Below are 18,605 nucleotides of genomic sequence, written 5' to 3' on the forward strand. Positions count from 1 at the left end.
CAGGGAAGCGGTGGAGTCACCATCCCTGGAGGTATTTAAAAGCCATGTAGATGTGGTCCTTTGGGACATGGTTTAGTGGTGGACTTGGCAGTGCTAGGTTAACGGTTCCAACCTAAATGATTCCATGATTCTATGGTTTACTTTGCTATTTCTCTGGCTTTTGAGACAAGGGACCTGTCTGTGCTGTTAACCACTATAATCACACAGGCTGGCACACCTCACCAGGACTATAAAACCCATCCACTTCACATGCTCTCTTCCTGGATGCTGGAACATGCTCGATTCTTAATCATCCCACATGTATCTTCTGGTCTTAGATATAACTAAATGAGTTATTCTACACTTTTGTTTATTATCATGGCAGAGAACAATTAATAATAAAACTGTTCTGGAGAAGCTCTGTTGGACAGATGTTTGATTGTGATGTTTTGTCTCCTTTTTCAGTGAAATTGCAGATAATCCTTTCATGACTTCAGTGCCTGCAAATGCTTTCCATGGGCTTTGTAATGAATCTCTAACTCTGTAAGTTCTTCCAGTTTAAGTCACAAGGCAATTACCTCTCTCAAGCATATGGTAAAATGTTTAAAAAAAAAAATATATCCCTGTCCTACTCTCTAGTAGTTTGTAACAGAGAAACACCATAGACAGGTAGTATCCATAATCTAATTTGCATTTTCCTTTAAATTTTCCTAAATCCTTTACTTTGACAGTGATTTGAATCAGGTCTGCTGCTTTTCTTTAAACTGGCTTGACCAAAGTGGTTTTGCTTTTGTGTGACCCTAATGGCAGTGAATGGTTATACTGGAGAAAATCAAAGAGAAGAGTTTGCAGAGTTCTCCTTCTGTAAATCTACAGCATGGTTAGAACTGTGTCTAACTTTTTTGCAACCTAGGTGGCACATACCGTGAAAACTAACAGATGACAAATGTCAGAAGAGTCATATTTGAAGGAAAACTGTTAAATAAAGTTCAGTAATGCAAGTCATACTTAATGTGAGCCACAAGAAAGGGCTGAGGGGAGTGAAAATTACTGTAATGAGTTATGATCTGAACTAGGGGGAAAAGAACTAGAATGCAAAAGAATGAATTCTAAAGAAATTCTAAAAAAAATCCTTTTGCTCTAAGGAAGCAAAAGAATGAATTCTAAAAATTCAGGCAGGCTTGATAGTAAAATCATACCTACTTTGCTAGGTATTAGTTACTTTAGCCTTCCATAATCAGTCCTAGCAGAATTTTGTTTCCTTGTTTTTAGTTTGAGGGTGGGAAAGTTATAACAAAGTGTTTTAATCTTGTTCTATCTTTGCTGTAAAAAGAAGTAAAAGATGGCACACCTGCCACATGGTATTCTTGATTCAGCTACTCTCAAGAATGCTGCCGGGCATTTGTTTGACCTTGCACTATAATTGCTGCTTCTCCGAGAGATTAAAATTAACCCATCCATCAATGTGCTGTTGCTAAGAAAAATGATACATAAGATGTTAGGTATTCAGGTATTGAAGCAACCCAAAATACACTTTTTTTTTTTTTTTTTTTGCTTGCAGCAAATGCTACAATAATGGTTTTACCAGCATCCAAGGCCATGCTTTTAATGGGACAAATCTGGATGCTATGTAAGTAGCAGATCATTCTCTTCTTTCAGAAAAAAAAAATATATATAATAAATACGCTATGCTTGTTGGAGGCTTTCAAATACATATCTTATTCTAATTATTTTTAAGGAGCAAAGAGAGGATATTAATTTCAGCCAGCAATAAAAATATGGGCGCTTAATGTCTTTTGCAGTGTGCTTTCATTTGGTATGTATATTTATAGCTCAGAAATAAAATCATGGCAGGTAATTCCAGTGTGAATTTTGTTCTGGTTTGAAGCTACAATAAAATTTCTTTTCATCAGTAACATTTCTAAGACAATTTGGAAGATAATTATGCTGTTTTACTTACAAGACAGTTTATTTTAGTAAGTGTAGCACTGATAATGGTAGCAGCCCTTTCACAGAAATGTCTTATCTGCAAAAAAGTGTGCTGTAAGGTGTTGGAAGTAATTCAGAGGAACCAGTCACTTGCACTAGAAATGAAAGATGGGAATCTCAAAAGCATGAAGCAACACCTTCAGCTTTCCCTTCACCTTCTTATTGTAGTTTTTGGAAAACTAATACTTAGTGAGTGAATATCCTTTTTATACCATACCCAAAAATCATCTGCCTCAATCATTAACACAGAACAAATCTCAATTTCAGAGGCTCCATTCACTTTGGCAGAGCTTACTCTGGTCCTACAAAGGCTTGACTGAAGAGTCTGGCTGGTAATCTCATGGATAAAGAGATTTCTTCATCATGAGCTCTTAAATTAACCAGAGAGGCATAAAAATAGATATGATTATTTTCAGTACTTTATTTTAAATTGGGCTTGAATTCTATAAGAATAATATAAGAGCATCCTTCACATGGTCTTAAACTTTCCAAACTGCCTTTTTTTCCTTAACAGCTAGCTAGACTTCTTAAATTTGAGAAGGTTTGAGTTAAACTAAAGATCTGGGACAGGTCTTATTTTACTTACATTAGTTCAGTTACTTTGAACTTTCATATGAGAAAGGAAATTTTTCATGATGACATAGTGTTTGTACTAGTGCCCACAGAAATCGCAAGATGTAAAACATGGCAAAATGAATCCAGTTTCTTGACTGAATCCCTCTAAGCTGTATATCTAAGCTGTATATGCAATACTTAAAACCTTTCTAAGCCTTAGCAATATATGAACTGTGTTAGCTCTTCCATTTCCTACATTTTGATGAAACAGAGGTTGGAGATGATTTTGTAGGAATTTTTTTTTTTTTGCTTCTCTGTTAGTGTGCAAGTGCTATTGCTTCTGGCCTCTTTGGAATTTTCCTTATTATTAAAGAATGAAGTGAAAATGTAGTTTTAGAAGATCCGGAGTCCTAAACATCTGCTTTATTGGACTGGGTGGAAGTAGAGAAGCAGAAAACACATACTAGGTTCTGCAGATGCTGCTTGCTTACTTTCAGAAAAAGTTTGTAATTAGTATTCTTTAAGGGTATTTCAGTATTCTTTAAGGCCTCGAGGGTAGAGGGCCTTACAGAGAGGTCTGGATAGACTCGAAAGCTGGGCCATCACCAAGAGCAAGTGCCAGATTCTGAACCTGGGATGGGGTAATCCTGGTTATACATAGAAATCGGGGACGAGAGGCTGGAGAGCAGCCCCGCAGAAAGAGATCTGGGGGGTTGGGTTATGGCAAGTTGAATATGAGTCAACAGTGTGCCTTGGCAGCCAAAAGAGCCAACCGTGTCCTGGGGTTCATCAAGCACAGCATAGCTAGCCGGCTGAGGGAGGTGATTGTCCTACTCTACAGTGTACTGGTGTGGCCCCACCTCGAGTACTGTCTGCAGTTTTGGGTGCCTCAATATAAGGACATTAAACTATAAGAGTGTGTCCAGAGGAGGGTGACCAAGATGGTGAAAGGTCTCGAGGGCTGAGGTCACTTTGTTTGTTCATCTTGGAAGAGAAGGCTGAGGGGTGACCTCGTTGCAGTCTCAACTTCCTCAAGGGGGGCAGCGGAGGGGGAGGTGCTGATCTCCTCTCTCTGGTGACCAGCGATAGGACACGAGGAAATGGAATGAAGCTGTGTCAGGGGAAGTCCAGATGGACATTAGGAAAAGGTTCTTCACTGAGAGGGTGGTCGGTCACTGGAACAGGGTCCCCAGGGAAGTGGTCAGGGCACCAAGCCTGTCAGAGTTCAAGGAGCATCTGGGCAACACTCTTAGTCATATGGTTTATTTTTAGGTAGTCCTGCAATAAGCAGGGAGTTGGACTCGATGATCCTTATGGGTCCGTCATATGGTTTAGTTTTAGGTAGTCCTGCGAGGAGCAAGGAGTTGGACTCAATGATCCTTATGGGTCCCTTCCAACCTCAGATATTCTATGGTTCTAAGTGAATCTTCCCAGAGAGTGGCTATGATGCACTAGTTAAGCAAATTAAAAAAAAAACAAACCCAAAAAAACAAACAAACCAAAAGAACTAAAACCAGGCTTACTTTCATGGCTTTATCTACCAGCAGTAAAAATGGTTTATTACAACAAACATTTTTCTCCTAATTAAATCACATGACATGTACTTGGAGCAAAGCACTACTCCAGATTTACAAGGCAAACTAGGGAGCTGAACATCAGTGGTTTATCTGTTTGATAAACTACATTGAAATTTCTAAACTAATTTTCTTAAGTAGTTTGGTTACCACATGCCAAGATAAAGTATAATTTTATTAAGTGCAAGCTTGGAGATTTGTTGTTTCTGACAGCAGTATTAAGTTAATGCAAAAGCCAAATGTTTCATTTTCTGTATTCTGACCTTTCTAATTTGAACTCCTGTTTTATCTATGACTGTACAGCGAAGAAAACACCTGTTTTCCTCTGGGTCTGATCTAAAGTCCTTTGGACTTGATGAAACTAGGAACAAAAAGAAACTAAGAGAAAAAGAGCGAGGGAAAGACATTTTCATGGGTTTTGAATGATGACCTCAAGGAGGAAAACAAGTAAAAAAGGAAAATGATCAAAAACAATAATTCATTTCTGACAAATCATTCAAAGACTCCATGTTCTCCATAAATCAGAACACATTTTGGGAATCTCGGAGGCTACCTTCTACCATGCAGTGTGCCCTTCTACCACTCTTGCAGTATTAAAAGACCTATGTAATTCAAGGAGGTCAAAACAATCAATACAGATATAGGTGTGGAACCGTGCATAAATGGTTTCCGTTATCATACTGAATGATGGCACTACCTAACAAATCTTCTCATCCAACAAGGATCTGTGTTTTATAGCAAACCACAGCATCGCTGTATATGTTTTATAAAGGCAGGGAAGTAAAGAACCAGGAATGAAGGGCCGAATGATACTTTTACTGAACAGCGTTCATCTGAAAGTTGAATCCCTTGTTACAACACATCATTAAGGTCCATGAACTGCATCACTCCTGCAGGCTTCTGCAAAGTGGTGCTCCTACACCAATGTTTATTTCTGTAAGGAAATTGGTGAGGAAAGAAGATTTTTTTAAAACATACTTCCAGTGAATGGCAAAATATATTTGTGATGAGCTTTTACAGAGCTGTTTAAATTACTGAAATGGAAAGTGTGCAATTTCAAAATCTAATTACAAAAATAAACTCCAAAAGAATATATTTACGTTGGTATACACTCTCAGGGATCACTTATAATGCTTGGCTTAGCTCAGAGTCAAGATAAACAACGGTGTAGAAAAAACATACAATGAATCCTTAATACTGCTCATTTACCAATGCATCTCTTTTGCCTGTTCTCCCTTTCATTAACCTTCATTTCATAATCCAACAGGATGCATAGTTACATTAATGTTACATGTCCAGAGCCCATTTAATACTATAGTGAGTGGTGATACTTAAATGTGTGGCCAACATGTTATTTTTCTCCTCGTTTGTTAAGCTCTGCCGCCTTAGTTTAAAATCAGAAGCTGAAAGCAAGCAAGCAGATACTGTCAATATATAATTCCATAAGCCAGTGAGGTATTCCAACTAGGAACTTGGGTAACTTTACTTCCTTTGGAACAAAATTTTGCAAAACCTCCCTTTTTGCATAATCTGGCTGTTCATTCTTATTCCATCACGCCCTGTGCTGATAAAATTGGTTGTGGGACTGCAGTAAAACCTTACCAGTAAAATAATCCAGCTTAAAAAAAACACTGAGAAAGGTGTGTCCAGCCACAATATGGGGGATGGCATGAATGACCTCGGACTATGGAAGAAGAGAAATAGAAATCTCTTACACTGAAAAAAGAAAGTTATGTGGAACTATATGTAGTTAGTTGAAGTAGCTGGTCAGCATTTTTCATTCATATCCTTTACCCCCAGAAGAAAATACACTTTCGGTAAAAATAAAATATTTTGTAAAAATCTCTTCAGACTTTTCAGCATTTTTCAGTTTTTCATCTCAGTTGAAGATTTTAAATATTTTGAATATTCAGGATTTTGTTTTTCTTTTGCTATCTCATGCTTTTCACATTTGCTCTGTATCACCAAAATGGTGTCCCTAAAGAGCTCCCAAAATGCCCTCAATAATTTAACTTTCATAAACAAACTTTAACTTTGTTTATTTTTAAGGAAGTTTTCTCATATGTATGTATTTCTCCTTTTTGGAGACTATAGCTGTGGTGTACTCTTTGGCTTTTTTGGTCCTACAGAGTTGCTGAATATCAGTACCTGGTGGTTGCTCTTACAAATCAGACTTTAGACTAACATTCTGAAACAGAGCGTGCGTGCCACTCAAGCTGAAATCAAAAGTTGCTTTTCCTCATGCGGACTCTCTAACCTGTTGTTTTATGAAGCATGCATTGATAATGTCTGAATAGTCAGTATCTCTGTCATGCCCTGACATGACATTGTCCTGTTTTACATAGCAGCTGAAATGTCCTATTACTGTTTCACGTCCTTAGAAGATCCTGCTCAGCATACTGCAGTCATGTTGTTTTCTGGTAGGGCTGAGACTTAATGCAGTATTTTTCCCACTTACCCCTGGATCTTGAGTCCATAGAGACTCTGTATTAGTCACTGGCATAGTTAGCTTACTGATCTGATTTGATTAAAAAAAGAAGAAAAAAAAAAAGTCTTCTTTTACTTATAGCACTATGAAACCATCAGCATATCCTACTCCAGATTCAGCATTCACTACTCCAGATTTCCTGCATACTTTGCACTATGGTATTCATGTCTATATGATTGCCTTCCACCAACTTTCCAAAATGACTATTATTCTAGTGTCCCCACTGAGGATAAATATTCCATTTCACCCATGTGATTTCGAAGACTTCCAACATTTGTTTAGGCACGTGGGTACCACTGTTGTGGTTTTCTTTTCTGCAGTGTATTTAAATGACATTATGTACCATTTAGCTATCAGTAACAACAGGATTAAAGGCACTCTCAGAAGGAGCTATGCTGGCTATACATAAACTTTCTTTGTCAAATTAATATTTACCAAAGTCTTATTCTTTCCATTTAAAAGAGGTACCTATCAAAATAAAAGGGCTTAAACAACTGAAATCAATTAGCATCAGGAAATTGTGCATTCTGATGCGCCTGACTCATCTACGTGAAAACTGGCAGCTAACACTGCAGCCCCTCCTTGGCCCCAACACATGGTTATGAACTTCCCAAAAGTCTCTAGCTGGCTGTTTCTATTTGTAAGTTTGAAGATTTTTATCACGTATGTAAACTATTATATTTCAGGTTTATCACTCACTATAGTGTTCAAATATCAGGGGAAAATATTTCAAAATTGGACAAGCAATTATCTGGTTTTATAATAATGCCTAGTTACTAAAGCAGACAGGTTTTATTAGGTCAGGCAGGTTTTTGTGTCCTTCAAAACGACAACCTAGATGTTGAAATCTTGGATTAATTCTTAGCTCTTGCTCTGGTTTTAATTTTTGGTATTAGATTTGCAGCCAAAATCATGAGGAAATTTGCAAACTGAAGCAAAAGCTCACAACAAAAGTGACTAGGTTGTCATTTACAGAATATGAAAGTCAGTTGTCAGAAAACACAAATGTCAGGTGATACTAGAATACCATATATTTCTAAAGAATGAAAACTTATTTCAAACAACAGTAGCTGAGAAGATGAAGTAAGCTATATTCCTCTGTAAGAAACAAGGCTTTAGACATGGGTAACGTCCAATGAATAACATGCCAGAAGTGTTACTCTGGCTTGGCTCCCTAAGACTTTGTGTTGTGTAACCCAGCCGAAGTGCATTTACTTCTCATTTCTCACTATGGTGATCAATATAAGCTAAGTGAACGTTATGGAAAATTTGTCAGTGACTTCTACCAGGACAGGATTAGAATCTTTACTTGATTTTGTCCACATCAAGAAACAATTGTTCTGACTTTATTATTTTTACAGCTAAACCCCAGTTCAGCTATCTGAATTTGAAAGACTCTTCCAGCACAAAGATAAAATAGTGGCCTTCTGCACTTTTCTGAGTCAATTCAATTAACTCCACAGCCACCATCTCAAATGGTGTTTTTGTTACAGAATTTACAACTAGGAAAGGTTTGACCTTTGTATCTTTGCCACTAACTGGCGCAATGGGCACAGCTCACAGCAACTTCGTGGACACCCTCTGAAATATGTTGTGACAACCTTTCTATTGTATTTTTTGCCTTCCTAGCTGCAACACAAGCTAGCTTTAAAATGTTTGTAATAGTTCTAGTATCAAACAGCCCTCTCTGCTTGAGGTATTACTGCCTGCATCAGTAATATCAAATTCTTTCTCCTTTCATTTCATTTGATTTCTTTAATAGGTCTGGTCTGGGCATCTTATAATTTCTGTGCTAACTGCACTCTGAAATTTTATGAAATTCATCTTTTTAAGATAATTATGTTTAAATTCTGAGCAATGTCACCTGGCTTCACTTGGGCAATATTGTTGGTTTTCTCCTATTTCTCTCTTTTGCTGCTGATCTCATCATTGGGCATTTTCTCTGCTTTTATCTACCCTGTGAAACATGACCTCCATAAGGCAGTCTGTCTGCAATCCTTGCAAAGTTTCTGTGCTTTAGTTGGACTGAGGACCACATCGTCTTCTCTTGAGCAATGCTTTACAGTCATGATCTGCAGTCATCTTATTTTTCTTCATTCTTGCATTACAAGGCCTCCCACCAGCCCTGTACCCTTGTTGGTGAAATGTCAAGCCATCCTGATGCTTGTAGTTGTTGGGCCAGGGTCACCCACTGTTGTCATACTTAGGTTGCTATGAGTTCCTGTCATGGTTTAACCCCAGCCGGCAACTAAGCCCCACACAGCCGCTCGCTCACTCCCCCCGCAGTGGGATGGGGGAGAAAATTGGAAGGGTAAAAGTGAGAAAAGTTATGGGTTGAGAAAAAGGCAATTTAATAGGTAAAGCAAAAGCCGCAGACGCAAGCAAAGCAAAACAAGGAATTCATTCACTACTTCCCACCAGCAGGCAGGTGTTCAGCCATCTCCAGGAAAGCAGGGCTCCATCACGCGTAACGGTTGCTTGGGAAGACGAACACCATCACTCCAAACGTGCCCCCTTCCTTCTTCTTCCCCCAGCTTTATATGCTGAGCATGACATCATATGGTGTGGAATATCCCTTTGGTCAGTTGGGGTCAGCTGTCCCGGCTGTGTCCCCTCCCAACTTCTTGTGCACCCCCAGCCTACTCGCTGGTGGAGTGGGGTGAGAAGCAGAAAAGGCCTTGACTCTCTGTAAGCACTGCTCAGCAATAACGAAAACATCTCTGTGTTATCAATGCTGTTTGCAGCACGAATCCAAAACACAGCCCCATACTAGCTACTATGAAGAAAATTAATTCTATCCCAGCCAAAAGCAGCACAGTTCCTCTTCCTCCTTCTGCTGGACCTGAGCTACCTATAATATTGCAGTCTGTGGACCCTGTCGTTGCTCCTAGACTGCAGCCTCATGCTTTAATCTGTGGTTTGCTACTGGGGCCATTAGACTTTACCTTTTCCACTACACAGAAAATTGATAAAATTTATAAATGGGATAGTCACAGGTGCTACGAGTCTCTTCTGCCTAGGCACCATGTCCTTCAGGGCCTTTATAGCGTTGATCATTTTGCCATCATTTCATCAAGGGGAACATACATTCCCCTTGACAACATTCCTTGGGAATTTCCTGTGTTCTCCTCCTTAATGGGTGGCATTGCATTTCTGCCCTGAAGCGCAGTCCTACAGCTGTATCATCCCCTTTGCTGCCTTGGTTCAAACTTCTCTCAGAGGTCCTTTCTCATCATAGTACAGAAACAAAATGCTTGGACTGTTTTGCCTCCTTGCTTATGTAGTGCCCCTCAGCGAAGAGCGCTAGATGGTCCTCCATCCTCTTCCAGCGACTACAATGTTTGGTAAATGATTCTTAATCCCATCACAAGATTTCATTTTCCACCTAAGCTAAGTTAAAAAGCATGACTAGGTTTGATGTCTGCAAGCTGTCTCTCTTGTAAACATTGTGACAGAAGTTGATTGAACTAAGTAAAAACACCACCTAGGGTTCAATTGCTGGCTTAGGGAAGTAATTATTATACAGTAGTATCCACATTTACATACACACACACATATGTACATATGTATATATATACACACGTGTATATATGTGTATATATACATATATATACACACACACATATATATGTACATATGTATATATCAAAACGTAATCTTTGGTCTCTTTTAATTGCTCAGCTAATTCAGCATATTCCTGTCTGTGTGTTTAGGAGATCTAGCTGCTTATAACTGCAGTCCTCCTCCCTCCTGGCTAATCAGTAGGAACCACCTCGTCAAGGAAATTAACATGCCTGTTGCATTTTGTGAAGTACTTTTTAGCTGGACAATTGTTCCAAACCCACATTTTTAATCTAACTCTATGTCAAATATACCCAACTAATACACACAAGCTGGCACCATATGCATAGAAATAATGCTTATTTTTCCATTTTATCACATTCTGTGTATCTCTGCTCTTCACAGAATGTCATAAAATGTGCTCAGTGCCATACGTCCACTGTGACTCTGGCAGAAAAGCAGGATGCCTGTGCTTCTGCTGCTCCTGCAGGTTTTTTAATTCATGCTTTCTCTTTGTACACCTGCAATTGTGGAACTACTGAAGCCAATTATTTCTCCCAAGTCTTTCCACAAAAACCATAAATTCTATTAGGCCATTGAGAACAAAAGTCTCAGACAGGAATGCATAGCCTCTCCAAAGCAATTTGGAACTTGACTGAATTACCTGCAATATTAATTGCAGGTAAACTGAATTACCTGCAAAATAAAAACTCCATGTATTTATAAGTTTCTCAAATGACAGTTTCAGACCATGGTAAACAGGAATCCAGCTAAAAAAAAAAAAGTCAAGCTTCATTCTAGATCAGTCACTTTTAAATCTAAAAACACAGAACTGAATTTAACATTGATCCACTTGGGTTATGTTAATTTTTTGAGTGTTCAGTAGCCTTGCATTGCCTGTCTTTAATCATGTACCTTTAACTCAACTCTGTAAATTCCCTACTTCCTGAATCCACACTTTCTTATATGTCAGTTTCCAGAGTGATGGGAATTAATGTTGGTCCTTGATTACATCAATCATGTAAGGATAGGAGAAATTTGCAGCATTCCATATTTCAGGAAAGTGTTGGATAGTCAGGAAATTGTTCACGGTTTTCCCAAGACTTTAGAATTTTTTTTTTTTTACATAAGTTTTATATTATTTTTTCCTTCAGATTTATCCTCCCTCTCACTCCTTCTCTTGCTCTTCTTATAACAAAACTTCATTCTTAACTGTTGACCTGTATATGGGAGCCTCCACTTGGCTATGGAGATTTTAAAGCATTTTAAAATTCTATTACTGAACTCAAAACAAGGAGGGAATTATTTCATGTTTGTTCATGATGTGTTCCTGTAAGTATCATGTAATTCCCCATACCTCATTCTGATGAAAGCAAAACAATCTATTTCACCTCATCCTCACACATATTTACCTGAAGATACAGTGTGTATGCATGTGTCTCTATGTGTATGACAGGGAGAGAAAAGGAATTTGGAGCAAAGCTAATTTATTTTGCTAATTTATTTATTTATTATTTGTTGAGGAATTTAATTTATTTTCAAAATGGCAAACCTGTATTTTGTTCCTTGAGTACACAGAAAATGAAGTAACTGATTATGCTTCAGTATGTTGTCGGGATAGGATGGCCCTTATAGATATTACTTTTGTAAATCTGTTTAGACAAGTAAACTGAAGATCTTCTTCCTTAACCTATGGATAACTATTTCCAAATCACTGTGGTCTGTTTGTTTCTGCAGCTATCTGCACAAGAACAAATACCTGGAAGTTATCAGTGACGATGCATTTCTGGGAGCACACAGTGGACCAACTCTACTGTGAGTAGGAGAAAATGAAGTAGAGAAAGCTTTAAAAATAATACTGTTTTAGGTTGCACTTTCTTTCCAACCATTACTAGCAGCAGAGCAGCAGGGATGGGAATGGCATCTTTACAAAAAGAATATCAGCAACAAAAGCTGTGCTTCAGGGAACTGATTTAAGAAATGCTTGCATCTTACATTAGAAGTACTGGTCCTACCAATTTTTCTTCTGAAAGATTCTGTACTACAGTCTGTCTTATGACTGTACAATTGTAGTACAATTGTAATACAAACTAAGGACTCTAGTAGCACACATGTAAAGGAAATTGAAACAGAGATGAAAAAATTATTTTAGACAGAATAAAGTTACTTCTGGTGCTGTCTTTTCTTCTTTCTCATGTAATTTGATTTCCAGTCTGATTTTATAGTCCTCCAGAGAACTCTTCACCAAAATTAGGAATCACAATACAGAATTAAACAAAAAACTTTAAGAAGTTTAAGAAGCTTAAGAAGAATCATATTCCTTGACTCAAATCATCTAGCATGTAGTGTAGTGCATAGGACTGATCACAGGGAGAACTGAAGTGCTGAAAGTGCACTTCCCTCCTCCACTGCAAAACCAGATGGTGCCGGCAATGCTCACTCCATGTAAGAATCAGTTTTACTTTCTGCTCTTCAGGAAACAGCATATTTATACCAGAAAAACGTTGTATTGTTCACAGAAGGAATCCTAGTAGCTAGCTATAATAACAAAAAGGTGCAGAAGACATTATTTTTCTCCCAGAATCTTCCCAACTCCAGAAAATCAGGCTAGCTACCAGTGACATAGCAATATACAGTAGAAGTTGTATTGGTCATAACCACTTTATGCTACAAAGAGTTGCGTCCCTGCTGTGCAAAGCTGCAACAGACTTTTGATGGCAAGGTCATCGTCAAATCTCTGGTTCTCTCTGTTCCCTGCATCTCAAGCCAGATGCATTGCAAGGCCTGCGTGTGAATGGTAGCCTGTCTTCTGCTTCAGTCATCTAAATTACTTTGTCTTGTGGGGTGAAGAGAAAGATCTGGCTGAGGGCCCACCTTTCAGAGCCACATTATGACTCCACTTCACTCTCTACCACAAGGTCCACTGGAGTTATTAGCAGCGTCCTTGGGAACAGGGTTCGAGACCAGTTCTGAAGAGTATCAGGTTTTCCTTTCACCAGCTTGAGGGGAGAGAGAAGCACAGACCATTCATGGAGTCATACTTGTGAAGCAGACACCTTAAATAATTGGACGTTGGAGGGGCAGTCCGTAATAAGCAGTCATTCCAACAGCAATTCATGCCAAACCACTCCTGTCACATGAGGGTGACATTGTGTCTGTTTCCTAAAGTCATTCTCACTTTCCCAGTGGCACCTGATGCATCACCAGCTACCCTCTTTTGGAGCAGCTCAGAAAGACAGAGCTGGGAAGCACCAATGCAGTCATCCTCACAAGGACATGCAGGCCAGCTCTTCCTCCCCTTCCCTCATTGCTTTCATTCCCCTTCCCTCTGCAAAAAGCTGCTGCAGGACTACATAGGTCAGTAGGGATAACGTTATGTCACAACCTTCTCACCTCAAGTCTAGCAGCTCTGGCTGCCAGCTGGTGGGCCATCCCACCCAGTGCTTCTCTCCGGGGATTCTGCAAAGGGAGGAAACTAGTCCAGGCCTCTTCATTTGAAGTTGCAAAGTCACTGAGATGCAGGTGTGTATGAGAAGAATACGTAAAGGCAGTTACACACTGCACCGTGTCCCTCAAGACACTGCCAAGGACTAACATGCCTACTCTTTTTTTTTCTTATCACTGAATCACCTGAGGGATAAACTTCAGTTGTGCCATGAGTGGCCAGATCCTGAGAGAGCAGTGAGAAGGTAGTGTTTTCTGACCATGTCTTAAAAATTATACATTCTGGATAAGAAAATCACAATCAAGGCCCCGGTCCATCAGGAGGAGAACTGGCCATCTAGGTAGAGCAAAAGAGGGTGTTCTGGAAGCAGAAGGCTTTGAGGTAAAGAGAGTTTAATAATTAAAAAAAGGATGGAGAAAAAAAACAAGGGGGGGAGGACCAAACCAAACCCAAGAAAAACAAGTGATGCACCAAAAAAAATTGCTCACCACCAACCAACTGATGCCCAGCCAGTCCCCAGGTGATGACAGCCCTGGCAAACTTCCACCCAGTTTTTATTGCTGAGCATGATGTCATATGGTATGGGATATCCCTTTGGTCAGTTGGGGTCAGCTGTCCTGGCTGTGCCCCCTCCCAACTCCTTGTGCACCCCCAGCCTGCTCGTGGGCGGGGCAGGATGAGAAGCAGAAAAGGCCTTGTCGCTGTATAAGCACTGCTCAGCAATAACTAAAACATCCCTGTGTTATCAACACCGTTTTCAGCACAAATCCAAAACATAGCCCCATACTAGCTACTATGAAGAAATTTAACTCTATGCCAGCCAAAACCAGTACAGAAGGGTGCAACGTATTATTAATTTTCAATTTAATTTAATTTTAATAGCTTCAGGGACTTCTGTTACCCATGGATAACCAGGAATTATTCTGCATGTGTGATGTAGGAAGGGTTTGTTATAAAGCGAGATATCTTGGAGCAACAATTTAGAGCAGGATCCTTCCATCTGAACAGATCTCTTAGTTGACCTTCAGGAACTAGAACTATTTTAACAGCAACAAAATAGTTTCTGAAACTCCCACATATGCACTGCCTTAAGAAGGCTGAAGTCAAAATGAATGAAAATCCAGTGGAACCCTACTGTTTATTGTTGTGTCATGTCAATGGCCAGTAACATCTCCCACAGGAGACAGAAATGTGCCTGCAATTGGTGCTTTATTACATCCCCTCCCACTGTACCATCAAGACTAATATTAATGAGTTAATTATAGAGAGACCAGAGATTTGTTAACTTGCATAATAGCCTGAGAAGTCTGACCAATACAGCCCTTCCATATCCCCCTTGGGCAGTGTAAACGACTTGGCTTATTTTAATAAATAATTTGTTAAGCCATTTTTGGTTCAGGCATCTAGCTGTTGTTAGCTGGCATGGGAATTTGTGGACATTGGATCTTCCTCAAAAAGAAAGTTCCACTTACAGTACTGAAAATTAACTCTATGGAAAATTATTGCCAGACGATAAATATTCCTTTTTCTGGGGCAATGAATGGCATTGCTTACAGTGGGAGCAGTATAAAAAAAAAAAAAAAGGAACATTTATGGAGCTCAAAAAAGAGACTCTCTGTCTTGCCTCCCCACCAAGCTGGCAGAACTCATGGTCTCTGGAGTTCCCTTTATGCACTCTTGAAGTGGGATAAGAATTTACAGTTGATGGAACGTCTGCCCCACAAATCTATCATTTACTGGGTTTTTTTCTGATCAGGGTTTCGTCAGCAACAGCAACTTAAAGGTTGAAATACTGACCTTGGATGCACCCTAATGGGGTAATTTCTTCCATTTTGGCTTTAAAGAAAACCAATGGGAAAGATTTAACTGCAAAGAATTGTGCCTGGCTATATGTATGTTGTGTGAGTTTGGCCATGCTCTCAGACCATGTAGTTAGATGGTATATTTAAGTAGGTATTAAAAGGTTAGGTAATTTTTTTTAAAAAATTGCAGTTTACAATAGTGGAGGAAGTGGGGATCGTGATCACTGAATAGAGGAGAACAGATGCCAATAATTCTGATTCCTTTGTCACTGCTATATATTCACATGTATGTGGATGTATACAGATTGCTCCCTTCAGAAAACTGTTTTAACAGTATAATGACAGTACACTGCTCTTCACCTGAAAATGAAATCTTGGCTAGGATTCAGCGACTCAGTGGACCTGATTTACTAAATGCATCAAGAGCTGCTGCCTAGAGCACAAGTTCATCAGAGTACAACAAAAATATAATCAGTCTTATTGTTCAATTAGCTTTTGCAAAACATACAATCCAAATTCAAAACATTACTAACTGTTGCACAAGACACATGTGAGTAATTAATTATCTTTAGAAAGTAGAAGTGCTCTTTAAAGCATCATTTGCCAGTCTAGGAAAGGGTCCTACCTTAGGAGGTTCTGTTCGGTTCCTGCCACTGGGCACAAGCAAGTTTTTGAGCAACCTCTTTTATAGTCACTTCAATTTGAGACACATTCTCTTGACAAGTCTACCTCTTGCCCATTCTCTTGAGTTTCTTTAAGTGAGCCAGCTATAGCTTAGCGGTAGTAGCAAGACACTCTTCTATGCAATGTAAACATTGCTGTGTTTAAATAACATCTTAGTTACAATATTATTAGATATTAATGAGGCTGACGTTAAGTGCAGCCAGTTCCCATTTTTCTGAGCAGCCCAAAATCAAGACTGATCGTACAATGATACAGAACAAAGAAATAATTTAGGAAAATGTGTCTTCTATATGAATGCAGACACAGATACTATAGTCTGGCAAACTCCAACTGCTTGGATTCACGTTGCTTTGAAGATTAGTAATTATTATTTAAAACCTTTTCAATCCTATGCTTTCTAGTTTGAAGACAGCTGCTATGCTGCTTGAAGCAGATCATGAATCTGAATAGAGAATTGTCAAGACTGGATTTGTAAGGTAAAAAATCCCTATCAATCCCACACTTTCCTCTGGCCAGTTGACACACACTTTGTTGCTAACAAATTGTGGGCCTAGGTAGGGTAACTAAGAAGTTATCTTCCATTGGGAGACAAATTATCACCAGACTCCCAGGAGGCTTTTCCATTTGCAATAGCAGCAGTACAGAGAGGTCACAAGACCACTCGGTGGCAGACACCATACCGTCAGTTTAGGGACTTACCAAACTGGGGATTTTGGAAACTTCCAAACTTCTGAGCTATTGTGCTTAATATGGCCCATGGATGGGACCAACCATCTGCTGTTAGCCCTGCAATGAGATTAATCCTGCGTCAACTAGAACTTCAAGGCAGCTGTGCCTGTATCTTCTCCCCAAGCCCCTCAGTTTAAAACAAGGAGAGTTTTTGAAAATAAAAACTGCAATACCTAACTGCTTAAATACACACCTATATACACATACCTAAAAAAATTCAAAGGACTCAGTAAGATAGAACAGAAATGACGTAGTCTTACAACTAATTCTTCCAAGCCCTTTCTTCTCACTGAACAGATCTTTCTTTCAGACTTTCTAACATCACTTGATAACACTCTTTGAGTTGCCGCAGACTTTGCATGTTCCCCTCTGCTCCCAGGGAGATTGTTTCCACCACCTGAGTCCTGGGCTGGCTGCTCCCTTCTGCTTGCAGCTCTCCAGGAGCTGCAGCTTCCCCACCCCGAGCACCCAGGGCCCTGGAGAGGCTCCACTCTGTGGCTGCTTCCAAGGCACAAGCCCTTGTCTCCCAGGATGTTCCTCCTGACCCAGTCATTTCTGATGGGAACGTGTCACAGCTGTGAATAAAACCAAAACAAAAAGGGTTATTGTCCTTCTAGTTACCTTGTTATTTGGCCTGCACAATGAACCATGGCACTGTCTTTCACAATTTAATGATGCAATTTTGTGAAAAGATTATACCTTTTCTCATTTTTAAGTCTCTTGCCTCACATTCTTAGGTGCCCCAAAACTCATCTCAGAAGAGTGAATAATCATTCCCTATCACCTTCTTCACACTATGCATGGCATCCTACTGCTTCCAGTCCTAGCTTTTCCCAAGAGAAAAGTCCTTATCTACTCCTTATTTCTTCATATAGGAACAATTTGATACTTTTAATCATCCTTGTAGCTTTCTGTGCTCTTATTGTAAACTGCATATAGTATTTATAGCACTGCATACAGTATTTAAGATGCAGTCAGATTTATAAAGTGAAGTTTTTCTGTTCTATTTTCTATTTCTTTCCTAAAAATTCTTGGCATTCTATTTCCCTTCAACATTACTGAATAGCACTGACCTGACATTTGCAGAGGACTCCAAGATCTTTCCAGAGTGCTAGGTAAATTAAACCCCATTGTCATCTGTATACAGTTAAGATTGCTTTTTCCTAAATGCACTTTACATTCATCAACATTGAATCATGTCAATTATTTTACTGCTCAGTCACTTAGTATTACAGGATCCTTCTGCTTCTTTCGACAATCAGCTTTAGCTTTCACTACCTTGTATTACTTTGTGTCAGAAACAAGCGTTGTCTCCAGACTGTTTATGAATATTTCAGTAGTACCAGCACTAGCCTAGCCTCTGTTGGCCTCTGCTGCAATGATGCATATATTCAGATACCAGTTCATTTTCCATTCTTCCTCTAGCATAAAAACTTATCATCTGTTCCCAAGCTTTTCCCTCACTCTTTTATTTTTTTAATTAATCTAGGAGAGCCATTCCCCTTGTCACATAACAGCTCAGTTACCTCAACAGCCCTTGATACCCAATTTTGTCAAGGCTTCTTTTCAGAAATCACAATTCATGGTACAAACGGGATCATCTTTCTCCATATGCTTGTGTCAGAACATCTTCAAAGAACTCCCAAGAGTTTGTGAGGTGTCACTTCCCTTCCAAAAAGCCTTAGCACCTCCCATCACACAGCATTTAACCATGTTCCCTTCCTGCAGGTAGCTGCCACCACCATGAGGACTTGATGGAGACCCATGGGGGTTGCTGAAAGGCCAGCCTTGTCTTGGTA

General features: G+C 39.3%; 1 protein-coding gene across 3 annotated transcripts in view; it reads left to right on the plus strand.

Moving 5' to 3' along the window:
• The window catches only part of TSHR (thyroid stimulating hormone receptor), an 82,906-nt gene that overhangs the window by 58,083 nt on the left and 6,218 nt on the right, over window positions 1–18,605 (plus strand). For all 3 annotated transcript variants that reach the window (XM_009319423.1, XM_009319424.1, XM_009319425.1), the window contains 3 exons: window positions 445–522; window positions 1,541–1,609; window positions 11,884–11,961. In XM_009319423.1, the coding sequence (XP_009317698.1) occupies window positions 445–522; window positions 1,541–1,609; window positions 11,884–11,961 (225 nt within the window). The remainder of the gene's footprint in view (window positions 1–444; window positions 523–1,540; window positions 1,610–11,883; window positions 11,962–18,605) is intronic.

The sequence above is a fragment of the Pygoscelis adeliae genome, unplaced genomic scaffold, assembly GCF_000699105.1.
Source record: "Pygoscelis adeliae isolate BGI_AS28 unplaced genomic scaffold, ASM69910v1 Scaffold71, whole genome shotgun sequence".
Taxonomy (NCBI): domain Eukaryota; kingdom Metazoa; phylum Chordata; class Aves; order Sphenisciformes; family Spheniscidae; genus Pygoscelis; species Pygoscelis adeliae.